Source organism: Nyctereutes procyonoides, unplaced genomic scaffold, assembly GCF_905146905.1.
Source record: "Nyctereutes procyonoides isolate TBG_1078 unplaced genomic scaffold, NYPRO_anot_genome, whole genome shotgun sequence".
NCBI classification, from domain to species: domain Eukaryota; kingdom Metazoa; phylum Chordata; class Mammalia; order Carnivora; family Canidae; genus Nyctereutes; species Nyctereutes procyonoides.
This window is the reverse complement of record NW_026575122.1, coordinates 28822887-28835969: the sequence shown is the minus strand read 5'-3', so window position 1 is coordinate 28835969 and position 13083 is coordinate 28822887. Positions and strand designations below refer to the sequence as shown.

Genomic DNA, 13083 nt, shown 5'->3' with positions numbered 1-13083 from the left:
CCCACATTCCCATGTGGCAACAGTGTTTTGGCCCTCACTAAAGGCTGTCTCCTTTGGGGTAGGGGAGACACATACTTTCCAGCTCACCGAAGTTCCCATTGGTAAGCTCACTCTTACATTATCTGAATTTCTGACCCTGGATCTGACAAAAATACACATTAAGCTATTTACAAAGGTAATTCTGCAGAGTGAGACTCAGGAAACTTTCACTTTGAATATTATATATTGTCCTATTTTTAATATATTTTTATATTATACACAAAATGCTATCTAATGATAATTTTTAAAAATTACTGTTTAAAGTAACTGCGTGGGGTGCTGGGTGGTTCAGTCAGTCTGATGCTTGACCTCAGCTCAGGTCTTGATCTCAAGGTCATGAGTTCAAGCCCTGGATTGGCTTCCACGCTGGGTATGGAGCCTACTTTAAAAAAAAAAAAGGTAACTGCTGCTTAGTAAAGACAAATCCATAGGAAAGAACCTACTGAAGTAGGGGCACCTGGGTGGCTCAATCGGTTAAGTGTCTGACTCTTGGTTTCAGCTCAGGTAGTCACCTCATGGGTTGTATGATTGAGCCCTGAGTTGAGCCCTGTGTGGAGCCCCATGTGAGGCCCTGTGTCAAGCCCTGTGCTCAGGAGGGAGTCTGCTTCTCTCCTTCTCCCTCTCCCTATGTCCTTCCCCTCTACTCCCAAATGCATACACTTGCTCTCTCTCAAATAAATAAATAAATAAATAAATAAATAAATAAATAAATAAAAAAATCTTAAAAAAAAAAAAGAAGCAAGCGAACTAAAAAAACTGAAATAAAGATTTGTCAGATTAATTGGCTGGTATAGACACCCAAACTGAATAATTCAGTCCTCTCAATCCTATTTTCCCCGATAGTAAATTTTAGGAGCTTAAAGTAAATTATTGGTATGGCATAAGAAATAGATATAAGAAAGATAAATTGTAAAATAATACCCAAATGTCAACTGGATCATCAAGTTTTCCCTTTGAAGGCCACATCCATTCCCTTACGATTTTTCTTTTTTTGCTGATCACCAGGCCACCATCCTGATTAAACATCATTGATATTATTTGGCTACAAAAAAGACAGAAACATGACTTATTTAGAACCAGAAAAATTCATGGATTCATTGATTTGACTGAGGCAATGGAAGTCACCAGGTCGTAGCCTTTAAGGATTCCTTCCCATCATATTCTTGGAGGATGGTCATCTTGCCTCTACCTGAGTATTTTTCTTGAAGGGAAGGTTGATATATATCTGCTCAAATGATCAAGATTCCCCTTTCTGAGAAACACTGTTTTCTATTTTGGCAACTCCCCATTTATACAGTCATAGGAATGGGCTCTGCTGGCCGATTATTGTATCATGTGGTACCACCATCTTGGCTGTGGCTCACTGAATCAGGGGTGGACATTTGCCCATGAATGTGTTCTAAATGGTTGTGTGTATATATATATACACACAAGGCCATGAGAAAGGTGGTAGGCATAATGCATTTAGGGGACTGAAAGAAAGCCAGTGTAGCTAGAGTCTAGAGTGGTATGAATGAGACTAGAGTGACTGGCAGCCAGGGACCATGTGCAGGGCTTCCTACACTGTACCATGGATTTTATCTTAAGAGCAAAAAGTCACAGAAGGGTTTCATAACAGCAAAGAGGTGACATGATCAAACAGATTGGTAAGGAACCAAAGTAGGTGCTAGAGACCAATTCAGAGGTCGGAGAGAAGATAGTAGCTTGGACTGGGGCTGGGATGAGAGAGATGGAAAATACATGTATGGATTCAAGAACCATATAGATTTGGAAAGATGGGATTTGGGTGATGAAGAACAGGAGGTGTCAGTTTTATCTTCCCTATACTTTATATGTCTATCAGTGCAGCCTAGCATTTTATTAGCTTTCCTGGATCAGTAGCATCACACTATGTGTTCATTTCTAAGTTATCTTTGTATCTTCTTTCTTTTCAGCACAGCACCTGGCAGAGAAGGGGCTTAAAGTCTGACCTGCCCTGACAAAATGGATTCAATTTAACAAATACATATTGGGTAATTATTGGATGTAAGACACCACCTAGGCACTGTTAGGCATTGAGGGGTGCCTGGAATGAGGTGCTCAATGAGGTTCTCAGGGCATTTTCAGTCTTATGATATTAATTATTTTGATAAATAATATTTACTGGGAACCTACTATCTGCCAAGTCTTAAATATCTCCTTTTAATAGGCAGTGTTTCTGGGATGCCTAGGTGACTCATTTGGTTGGGTATCTACCTTCGGCTCAGGTCATGATCCCAGGGTCTTGGGAGGGAGCCGAGTCAGGCTCCCTACCCAGCAGGAAGTCTGCTTCTCCCTCTACCCCCCACCCCCAGATCTATCTCTCTCTCTCTCTCTCAAATAAATAAAATCTTTTTAAAAAATAGGCAGTATTGCTTAATGGTTTCAAAACAGTGTAGAGCCAGATGGTTAATGATGTTGAACTTGGCTCTCCTATTACCTAATTGTGTGAGCTTGGACAGATTTCTTAACCTTTCTGTGGCTTAGTTTCCTTGTCTTTTTTTTTTTTTTCCTAGATTTTATTTATTTATTCATGAGAGATGGAGAGGCAGAGACAGAAGCAGTCCCATGTCAGAGCCTGACATGGGACTCGATCCCAGGTCTCCAGGATCATGCCCTGGGCTGAAGGCGGCGCTAAACTGCTGAGCCACCCAGGCTGCCCAGTTTCCTTGTCTTAAAATTGGCAATAACAACAGCATCTACTTCACAGAGTTGTTGTAAGAATTAAATGAATTAATAATGTAAAGTGAGAGCAGAGCCAGGCACCTTGTAAGTTCTCAAGAAGCGTTGGCTTTTGTTATTAAGTCATCACAATTCCATCTATGGGTACTATGAGTCCATTTTCCAGATGAGGAAACAGAGGCTGAGGAATGTTGCTTAATAGAATACATGCAGCCTAATGTAAAGTTCAGGAAGGAAAAAAAAAAAAGTTCAGTAAGGGAGTTCACCATCTAATAAAAGATGCAGAGTAGGTGATAGTATAAAAGGGGTGCTTTTGACTTAAGGAAGAAGCCTGCAGTCTAACAGACGGACAGGAGGAACAAAGCAACCAACCCAGTACAAACATCAGGAATTAGAAGTTCCACTGCTTGGACACATGGAGGGTGTTCCTCTCTTGAACAGCCTTTCACTCACCCTGGGCAGTCCAGCCGTCAGCTGTTATCACTCCTTGGAGGAGCCTCAGGGGAGATCTGAACTGTCCACTGGTGCACTGCAATGGGAGTTATCTCCCTACAGGCCCAGTGTTTCTTTACACACTGGATCCTGGAAACAGGGGTCCCAGTCCACGCCCCCCTTTTATTCATCTTCCTGCTGGTACAGGCTGCTGAACCTTCTCATCAAGACACCCCTTTGGTAGGATGACAGATGTGCAAGAGGAGGATTGGTTTAAAAGATAATTAATGATTAAATAATGAAGTCTCTTTGAAGATAGCTTTTTTTGTTTTTGTTTTTGGCTTTTCTCTTTCAGAGGCTTTAGTTCTGAGGCAGACCGTATCCTTTCCCAAGGAATGGTGTATGATGCCCACGATGAAATTGCACAGGGGCATTACTCAGACGTGAGGCTTAGTGTTTGGGGCTTCTGTGACGTTCCCAAAATATCATCAGCAGATGGTGTTGTATTCATTTGCTAGTTACCATCAGCAAAGAAGACAGGAAGAGGATGAGGATGACAGTCACTCCACAGCAGCAACTGGGGGGAAATCCCCTCCTGTTTTATGAATATAATCCTCATCTTCGGGATCCCTGGGTGGCGCAGCGGTTTGGCGCCTGCCTTTGGCCCAGGGCGCGATCCTGAGACCCGGGATCGAATCCCACGTCAGGCTCCCGGTGCATGGAGCCTGCTTCTCCCTCTGCCTGTGTCTCTGCCTCTCTCTCTCTCTCTCTCTCTCTCTCTGTGACTATCATAAATAAATAAAAAAAAATTAAAAAAAAATCTTCATCTTGGACATTTAATTTTATGTAACAAATAGTCAAGGGGACAATTTCCCAGTATAAGCTTAACTCTTAAGCAATATTAAAGCCTGACCAAGGCACTAAACATTCCGGTTTCTACCCAGAAAGTGAAGATTTGAGATATACTTTTATTTCAATTTTAATATTGTTGACTTGGGATGCCTGGGTGGCTCAGTGGTTGAGTGCCGGCCTTCGGCCCAGGGCATGATCCTGGAGTTTCAGGATAGAGATAGAGTCCCACACCAGGCTCCCTGCATGGAGCCTGCTTCTCTCTCTGCCTATGTCTCTGCCTTGCTCTCTGTGTCTCTCACAAATAAATAAATAAAATCTTTAAAAAAAAAAAAAAAGAATATACAACAAACAGAACCAATGAAATCTTTAAAAAAAATATTGTTGACTTGTAATTCTGTAAAATTACCTGTAAATTAGTCCTAAAGGAAATCTCAGAAATCATGTGGCCCAATTTTTTGCATCACCCACTATTCTTTTTTCATTTATAGGTTTTATTTTAAATTTAACATGATTTAATGACAGGGGAATTTAAAAATATTCACACGATTTTTGCAAACAAAGAGTACAACATTTAGGTCCAATGTTGATGCAGGCAAAAGGGAAACAATGACATCTACATTAATGATGCAATATAGGACAGCAAATTACCTATTAATGTTTTGAGTTCTTTCTTTTTTTTTTTTAAGATTTTATTTATTTATCCATGAGAGACATACAGAGAGAGAGGCAGAGACACAGGCAGAGGGAGAAGCAGGCTCCATGCAGGGTCTCCAGGATCACACCCTGGGCTGAAGGCGGATCTAAACCACCCGGGCTGCCCATGTTCTTTCTTTTTTTAAGAGATTTTATTTATTTATTCATGAGAGACACAGAGAGAGGCAGAGACACAGGCAGAGGGAGAAGCAGGCTCCATGCAAGGAGCTCGATGTGGCACTCGAACCCGGGAATCCGGAATCACGCCCTGAGCTAAAGGCAGACGCTTAACCGCTGAGCCACCCGTGTCCCTTGAGTTCTTTCTTTTTCTTTCTTTCTTTCTTTCTTTCTTTCTTTCTTTCTTTCTTTCTTTCTTTCTTTCTTTCTTTCTTTCTTTCTTTCTTTCTTTCTTTCTTTCTTTCTTTCTTTCTTTCTTTCTTTCTTTCTTTCTCTTTCTTTCTTTCTTTTATTTCTAAAGGTTTTATTTTTTTATTTATTCATGAGAGACATACAGAGAGAGAGAGAGAGAGGCAGAGACACACGCAGAGGGAGAAGCAGGCTCCATGCAGGGAGCCTGATGTGGGACTCGATCCCAGGTCTCCAGGATCAGGCCCTGGGCTGAAGGAGGCGCTAAACCGCTGAGCCACCCAGGCTGCCCAAGTTCTTTCTTTTATATATATGACAGCTTTATTAAGATATAATTCACATGTCACACTATTTAAAATGTACAATTCAGCGATTTCTAGTGTATTTGCAGAATTGGACAGTTACCACCACAATAAATTTTAGAATATTTTTATCACTCTCAAAAGAAAACCACATGCCCATTAGCAGTAACTCCCCATTCTTCCCTCCCCTAGTCCCCCTGGCAACCACTAATCTCCTTTCTATCTATATAGATTTGCCTATACAGGACATTTCATGCAAATGAAATCATACAATATGTGGTCTTTGAGACTGGCTTCTTGCACTTAGCATAATGCATTCAAGGTTAATGCATGTTGTACCATGTATCAGTCCTCCATTTTGCTTTATGGCTGAATAGTATTCCATTGTATCAATAGACTACATTTTATTTATCATTTATTTTTCAATTGAGCTCTCTTTTTGGGGATGTGTTAAGGGTGTTGCAATGAATGATTATAGGACCTCCCAAATGGAGTCTCAAATTTTAGCTCAGACTTTAGGACATGAAATACTTTTTTTCACTAGGAGTTTAAAATGCCTGTCATAAAAAGAAAAAGAGAAAACTAAGCAAACGTGTGATTGGATGTATGTGTGGGGATGTAAATACACTATATTTTGAAGAATAAATAAAAATGTTATTTGCTGTAGATACACTGATAGAAGGGGTATGAGGTTGAGAAGAGAATTTTAATTTCTGTGCAATACAATTTTTTTATGATGTCCATGAATTACTTTTATGTACAAACAGTAATATACCATCCCTCCTACATCATAGTGCACTTTCTCATTGAGAAGCTGTAAATAGTTAATTCTCTGGTTAGAGTTGCAGAAAGCTTCAGCAACCCTTAGTCAGAACCAGTATTTTCTGTTTGTTGAAGGAAAATGAAGTCTCACACAGGAGTGAATTAATTAATTAATAAGGATTTAACATTAATAAACAGTACTTAAGCAAAGATTTTGACTCAATTATCAGAATATTCATGCAACAAATGGGCATCTCAGGATAGTCTGGTGCTCTAGAGTCTGGGGCAGTAGGGTCCAGCCTGCAACTCAGGCCTAGTCCTGCCAGTTAGATGTTTAGATGTTTTCACCTTCTTAGTTATGTAAAACCAAACACTAATCCCACATGCCTCTGAACAAATGTCCTTTGCAGTTTTCTTTATATCAGTATATTGTAGAGGATTATTTGGAGTTTATCACCATAGACTATAGGCTTAGACCTTTTTCTTTTTTAAAAGATTTTATTTATTTATTCATAGGGACAGAGAGAGAGAGAGAGAGAGAGAGAGAGAGAGAGAGAGAGGCAGAGACACAGGCAGAGGGGGAAGCAGGCTCCATGCAGAGCCTGACATGAGACTGACATGAGACTCGATCCCTGGATCACACCCCAGGCTGCAGGCGGTGCTAAACCGCTGTGCCACCGGGACTGCCCAGCTTAGACTTTTTTAAACAATTCTTTTTTATCTCCACAACTCTCCCGAGTGTCATTATATATTGATACCTAGATTAGGCTGACCCTATCAGACTATTAAGAAACAGATTCACGAGCCAGTACTAGGAAAATCTAGCTTCCATAAGGGAGTTATGCCTTAAAGGTTTTTTTTTTGTCTGGGTGAGTTACATATTATATCATAGGGATATTTGTAAAAGACAAAGTTAGACAAGATATACTTCTACAATCTGAAAGGGATCAGAATCCACAGTTGTTACAATATATTATCTAGAATAGCTTCAGTAAAAAATTATAAGACATGTAAAGAAATAGGAAAATGTGGCCCACACATAGGGAAAAAAGCAGGAAGTAGAAGCTATCTTTAAGAGGTGCAGATGTTGGACTTACCAAAGACTTTAAATCAGCTAATATAAATATGTTTAAAAAAACAAAAACTAAAGGGAATAATTTTTAGTTGAAGAAAAATAGGATTATAATGACTCATCATTAGGGAATAGCAACAAAAAGAAATTTTTAAAAAATGATGTGGATATTTTGGAATTAGAAAGTACAATAATGGAAATGAAAACTTCGCTACCCTGTTTGAGTTGGCAAAAGAATCGGTGAACTTGAAGATAGCTCAGTAGGGATTATCCAGTCTGCAGAACAGGAAGGAAAAAGAGTGAAGAGAAATAGAATTTCAGAGTCCTGGGGTGCCTGTGTGGCTCAGTTGGCTAAGCACCTGGGTCTTCATTTCGGTTCAGGTCATGATCTCAGGGTTGTAAGATTGAGCCCGTATTGGGCTCCACACTGGGCATGGAGCCTGCTTGGGGTTCTTTCTCTCTCCCCCGCCTCCCCTGCTCTCTCTCACTCCCTCTCAAAAAAAAAAGAATTTCAGGGTGATATGGGCTCTATTAAAAACACCAACATAAATGAAACAGGATTAAATATTTAAAGAAATAATGGCCCAAAGCTTCCCATGTTTGATAAAATACACTAATATATACATCCAAGAAACTGAACAATTCAAAGTTCAAAGAGATCCACACTTACATTGTAGTTAAACCATTAATAAGCCAATGACAAACAGAAAATCTTGAAAGCAGCAAGAGAGTAATTAGATAAACAATGAAATGCAGATGAGCCTGACACATAGTAAGTGCTCAATAAATATTATTAAGTATTTATGAATTAAATCTTCAAGTTTAGAGGAGAATCCTTGTCTAAGAGTACATACAAGAATGAAAATGCTGATCCAACTTTAGCAAAACATGACTTCTAAGCTGTTTTCTCAATAGCAAGGATAATTATGTGATATTATCCACGGTCTAGGTCAAGAATAGGCAAACTTTAACCTACAGACCAAATTTGGCCTGCTGCCTGTTTTTGTAAAAATATTATTAGAACACAACCATGCCCACATGTTTATGTGTTAGCTATGGCTGCTTTCATGCTACACTGGTAGAGTTGAGTAGCTGCCATAGAGACTGTATGGCATGCAAAACCCAAAAGATTTACTATCTAGCCCTTTATAGAAAAACTTCAAAAAAAAAAAAAAAAGAAAGAAAGAAAAACTTCGCCAGTCTCTGGTCCAGGTACTTTTCTCTCTTCCACTGACTATCACCACATCTTTGGAAATCCTCCTGCTGCCTTGCCCTTTCCCACTGGATCAGATCCTTACAGATTGCTGACCCAAATCAAGTTCTATCTACTTGACTGTTGATTGCCTACCTAGCGTCCATTCCCTATCCCTCCCTCCCTCCCTCCTACCCTCCCTCCCTTCCTTCTTCCCTCCCTTCCTTCCTTTCTTCCTTTTTTTTTTTTTTAAATTGCCCCTTGTTTGTTTAAGGCCTTCCTCCCTTTTGAACAAATTCCTATTCATTCAGCTCTTCACCCTTCACTGAGTCCATCCCCATTTACAGGGGTTAGATGCTGAGTATCCAAGCCCATAGGTGCATGGCATTCCCTTGACATTGGGCCGATGACTAAATTGGTCTAAAGAGACTGAAAGGAAAGACATATATATATATAGTTTATTCTGGAAAAAAAGTTTTTAACTGCTAGACATAAAAAAGAGCATGTAGCCACTGTCACTAGTCGCCACAAAGGAGAACCACCTTGAAGGAAAGGATGCCAAGGATGGCTGAGTGGAGAGATGAAAAGAATCTGGATCCTTCATGGGACTCCTGGGTAGCTCAGTGGTTGAGCTGAGCCTTAGGCTCAGGGTGTGATCCCGGATAGGGGGGATTGAGTCCTGCATCAGGCTCCCTGTGAGGAGCCTGCTTCTTCATCTTTTTGTGTCTCTGCCTCTCTCTGTGTGTCTCTCATGAATGAATGAATGAATGAATGAATGAATAAATAAATAAATAAATCTTAAAAAAAAGAATCTGGATCCTTCATGACATCACCAAATCACAAATTATACTGTATCTAGAGTCTATCCTCTCTATAATTTGGAGTAGAATTTTCTGTTATTTGCTATAGCAAAGGATCCTAACTCTACTTTCAGCAACAAAACAAAACAACCCTCTAACTGCTACAACCTTTTTGATTACAATTTCTATGACTGGTTTTTATAGAATTCCATCTATCCTAGCCTCCCCACTCCCCACCACCCATTCCCAATAGCTTGACACAAATATTTCTAAGAGTCTTACTCACTCACTATTCAATCATTCAACAAACATTTATTAAGCACTCACTATATACTAGGGACATAGTAAGTATTTGGGAACAACGGAGTGAACAAGATATAAGTGATCTCTCCCAACATGGAGCTCAGATGCTAGTCCATAGACCCAATAAATGAACATTTCATTTCAGATCATGATTAGTGTTAAGAAACAATAAAGTCATCACTAGAATAATGGAAAGGAGAGGCCTTCTTAAAATGGATGGTCAGAACAGACTTCTTTTGGAAAACAGTCTGGAAGTTCCTTAAAAGTTTAAAAATTGAGTTATCATATAACTAAGCAATTCCATTACTAGTTATCTATTGAGGAGCAGTGATAACATATGTCCACACAAAAACCTGTGAATGTTCACAGTAGCACCCAAAATGGAAGCAACACAAATATTTGCCAACTGATGAATGAAGAAATGAAATGTGGTATATCTATACAATGGAATATTATTTGGCTGTCAAAAGGAATGAGGTTTTGACACATGCTGCAACATAGATGAACCTTAAAAGCCTAATGGTAAGTGAAAAAAGCCAGTCACAAAAGACCACATATTATATGATTCCATTTATATGAAATATTCAGAACAGACCAATCTATAGAGGAAGAAGGTAGACTAATAGCTGCCTAGAGTTAGAGGTGAGAGTGTTGAAGAGTGAGTGGATGCTAATTAGTATAAGGTTTCTTTTCAGGGTAATGAAAATGTTCTAACATTAGATAATGGTAATGGTTGCAAAACCCTGTAAATATACCTCCAAAAACCTGTAAATTTACCTCCAAAAACCTGTAAACATATCTCCACAAAACCCATTGAATTGTGTGCTTTAAATGGGTGAGTTTTACAGAATGTAATTTTTCTCAATAAAGCTATCTAAACAAAAAGGAAAAAAAAAAGCTCTCTCCAGGGAGGTGACATTTAAACTGAGACCTGAAAGATAAGAAACCCGTCTTGCAAAGAGTTGGGATGAGAACTTTCAGTCCCAGGGAACAAAGGCTATGAAGGCCACAAAGAGAGACAGAAATTTAGTAAACAAGGGGGTGAGTGGTAGGAGATGAGGTTGGAAAGAGGCTAGTACAGGAAAAAGGTCTTCTGAAAGTTTCAAAGTCACCAAGTTCCATTTTGATACAAACTCTCATTGGACAACAAAATCCACATGGAAGTCTTTATGAAATAGTTAATAGTGAAACCCCCGGATGAGGCAGCAGGTTAATTCCAAATGCTAGAGCTGCAAAACACCTTGTCATGAAGAAAAGAAGCATCAAGTTTCAAAAGGGAAAAGTATTTAAAGCATCATTAACCTATACCTGGGGAATTCCATTAAATTACTTCCATCATTGTTTTAAATATCAATTTCTAGGAGATAGTCACAGATATTCTAGTGAGTCCAAGAAGAATTCACATCTCCAGACAGTTCAGAATGTAGGGATCCTATAGAATACCAAACAGGAAAAGAAATCATTAACACAATATAAATTTCATAGTATCTGAACTTTGTGAGCAGTTATAGATAACATACTTGAGACCTGAAATAAAAGGGCATGACCAACCCAGGTTGACTCGTCTACAGACTGTAGCAAGGAATCAGAGGATGACACAGAATTCCAAGTGAGAATATAGGAACATCTGGACCAAAATCAGGAGAAAGAAGATCATCAATCGTTGCAAATTTTCATGAACATTCTTGAGAGGAGGGATTGGATGTTAACATACTAATACTGTTAAGCGATCATTTTATGTATTCATGATTCTCAAATTCTACTACATGCAATTGATTAAAGTCGAATCAGGGATGGAAAGAGAGAAAGAGAGAAGTCATAATTTAGATTCAAGTGTTGCCCTTGTGATCAATTCCAACAACGGCCGCAATATTTTGCAGCTTCTTCCAAGAAAAGTATGTCTATTTCTTCACTCCTTGAATCTAGGTTTGGTCACATGACTTGGTTTAATCAAATGAGTCATTAGCAAACATGGTATTAGAGAAGACTTGAAAATTGTGTATGCACTGAGATTTATCTTTACTTTTACTGCTTTTGGAACATAGAAGCCTGAGCTTAGCCTGCTAGATACTGCTAGATACTTAGCCTGCTAGATACACATAGCCCAATTTCTCTGTTGCTCCAACCTATTGCTAGATACATCTAACCCATGCTCATTACCAAATGATTATGTTTAGGATTACTACTACTCTTTATTTTGTTTAAGAGAAGGATAGAGAGAAGGGGATTGGAGGAGCAGAGGGAGAGGGAGAGAGAAAATCTTAAGCAGACTCCACTCCCAGTACAGAGCCCAATGTAGGGCTCAATCTCACAGCCTTGAGATCACGACCTGAGCCAAAATCAGGAGTCAGAAGCTTAACCACTTGTACCACTAAGGTGCCCCTGATTATTACTACTCTTATTATTACTCATATGTTGTGTTCTCAGCTCTCAATGTATTAAAGGTTGGAAAGAGGAAAAATAGCATTGGGATTAGAGTCTGAAAACTGACTTCAATGTTTTTCTCTACCATGTAGCCTGGGAAACATTATCTACTTTCTCTGAGCTTCACTTTGCCTTATCTAGGAATTATACCTAATCATGATAGTTCCTGGGAAAATGAAAAAACATGAAAAAGTGCCCTCAACATAAAGTGATATATATTAGCAGTCAATAAGGGTGAGATGTTTTAATTGAGCTCTCCAGAAACAATTTCCAAAGAATCTAACTTTAATGATCCCTGGAAAAACTGAGTGAAAATACATTTGTACTTCATGAAAGCAATTGTTACTTTTCCACTCTGTGGTGTCACAGAATAAAATGTTCATTTAAAATGCCATAAAACTAGGTAGTATTTATTAATCTTTCTTTTGAAACCGTTGAGCTACTAGGGCTGGGAGAGGGAAAGAGTTTTTTGAAAGTATGCGCTTTCTCTGCCTTTGAAATGCTTCCAGATTCTGTCATCATCTTTTCATCTCAACATCAAAGTTGGGAAAGGCTCTGCACATGGAGGGCAGGTATTTACATGCCACTCACCAAGGCACTTTGCTGCCCCATCCATCTCTCTCTATTTGCATCTTGAGAATCAAGCATTAGTTTTTAAATTTAGTTTTAGTTTTTTGTGGACCTGTACTCTTTTTGCTGGTAAACTTCTGTCACATTCAACAGGTGATTTGGCTCATAACAGTTAGGAAAGGGGCTTCACTCAAAGCATGGTCATCATATGAAATGCTTAACATGCCAGAAATACATAAAAGCATATCTATGAAATGGTTTTAAAAAGGGACGAGGGGGATCTTGCTTTCTGGATGACCTAACCTTCAATTCCCATCACCTTGAAATCAAGAGAATTCAAAACAAAAAAGATGGGAAAATAAGAGATTAGGGCTCAAAAAATTCAAATTCAGCAAATCTGTAGGATGAGTTTACTGACATGGTGCCTTAGTTCACTGAAAAGCTGTCATATGAATAGGCTACAATGTCAATCTCTTCCTAAAGCTTTGAAGGCTAGAAAATGTTTGTTTGTTTGTTTTTAAAGATTTATTTATTTATGATAGACAGAGAGAGAGAGAGAGAGAGAGAGAGAGAGAG

General features: G+C 39.0%; 2 protein-coding genes across 2 annotated transcripts in view; both read right to left on the bottom strand.

The window, feature by feature from the left end:
- Positions 1 to 10927, bottom strand: part of LOC129516852 (uncharacterized protein C3orf20 homolog) — a 67031-nt gene extending 56104 nt beyond the window's left edge. The window contains exons 1-2 of the mRNA XM_055336349.1: positions 10822 to 10927; positions 961 to 1081 (exon numbers count right to left, since the gene is read on the bottom strand). Of these exons, the coding sequence (XP_055192324.1) occupies positions 961 to 1081; positions 10822 to 10835 (135 nt within the window). The 5' untranslated portion in view covers positions 10836 to 10927. The remainder of the gene's footprint in view (positions 1 to 960; positions 1082 to 10821) is intronic.
- LOC129516853 (uncharacterized) overlaps positions 10893 to 13083 on the bottom strand; it is a 55938-nt gene continuing 53747 nt past the window's right edge. The window contains exon 7 of the mRNA XM_055336350.1: positions 10893 to 10945. Coding sequence (XP_055192325.1) covers positions 10930 to 10945 — 16 coding nt within the window. The 3' untranslated portion in view covers positions 10893 to 10929. The remainder of the gene's footprint in view (positions 10946 to 13083) is intronic.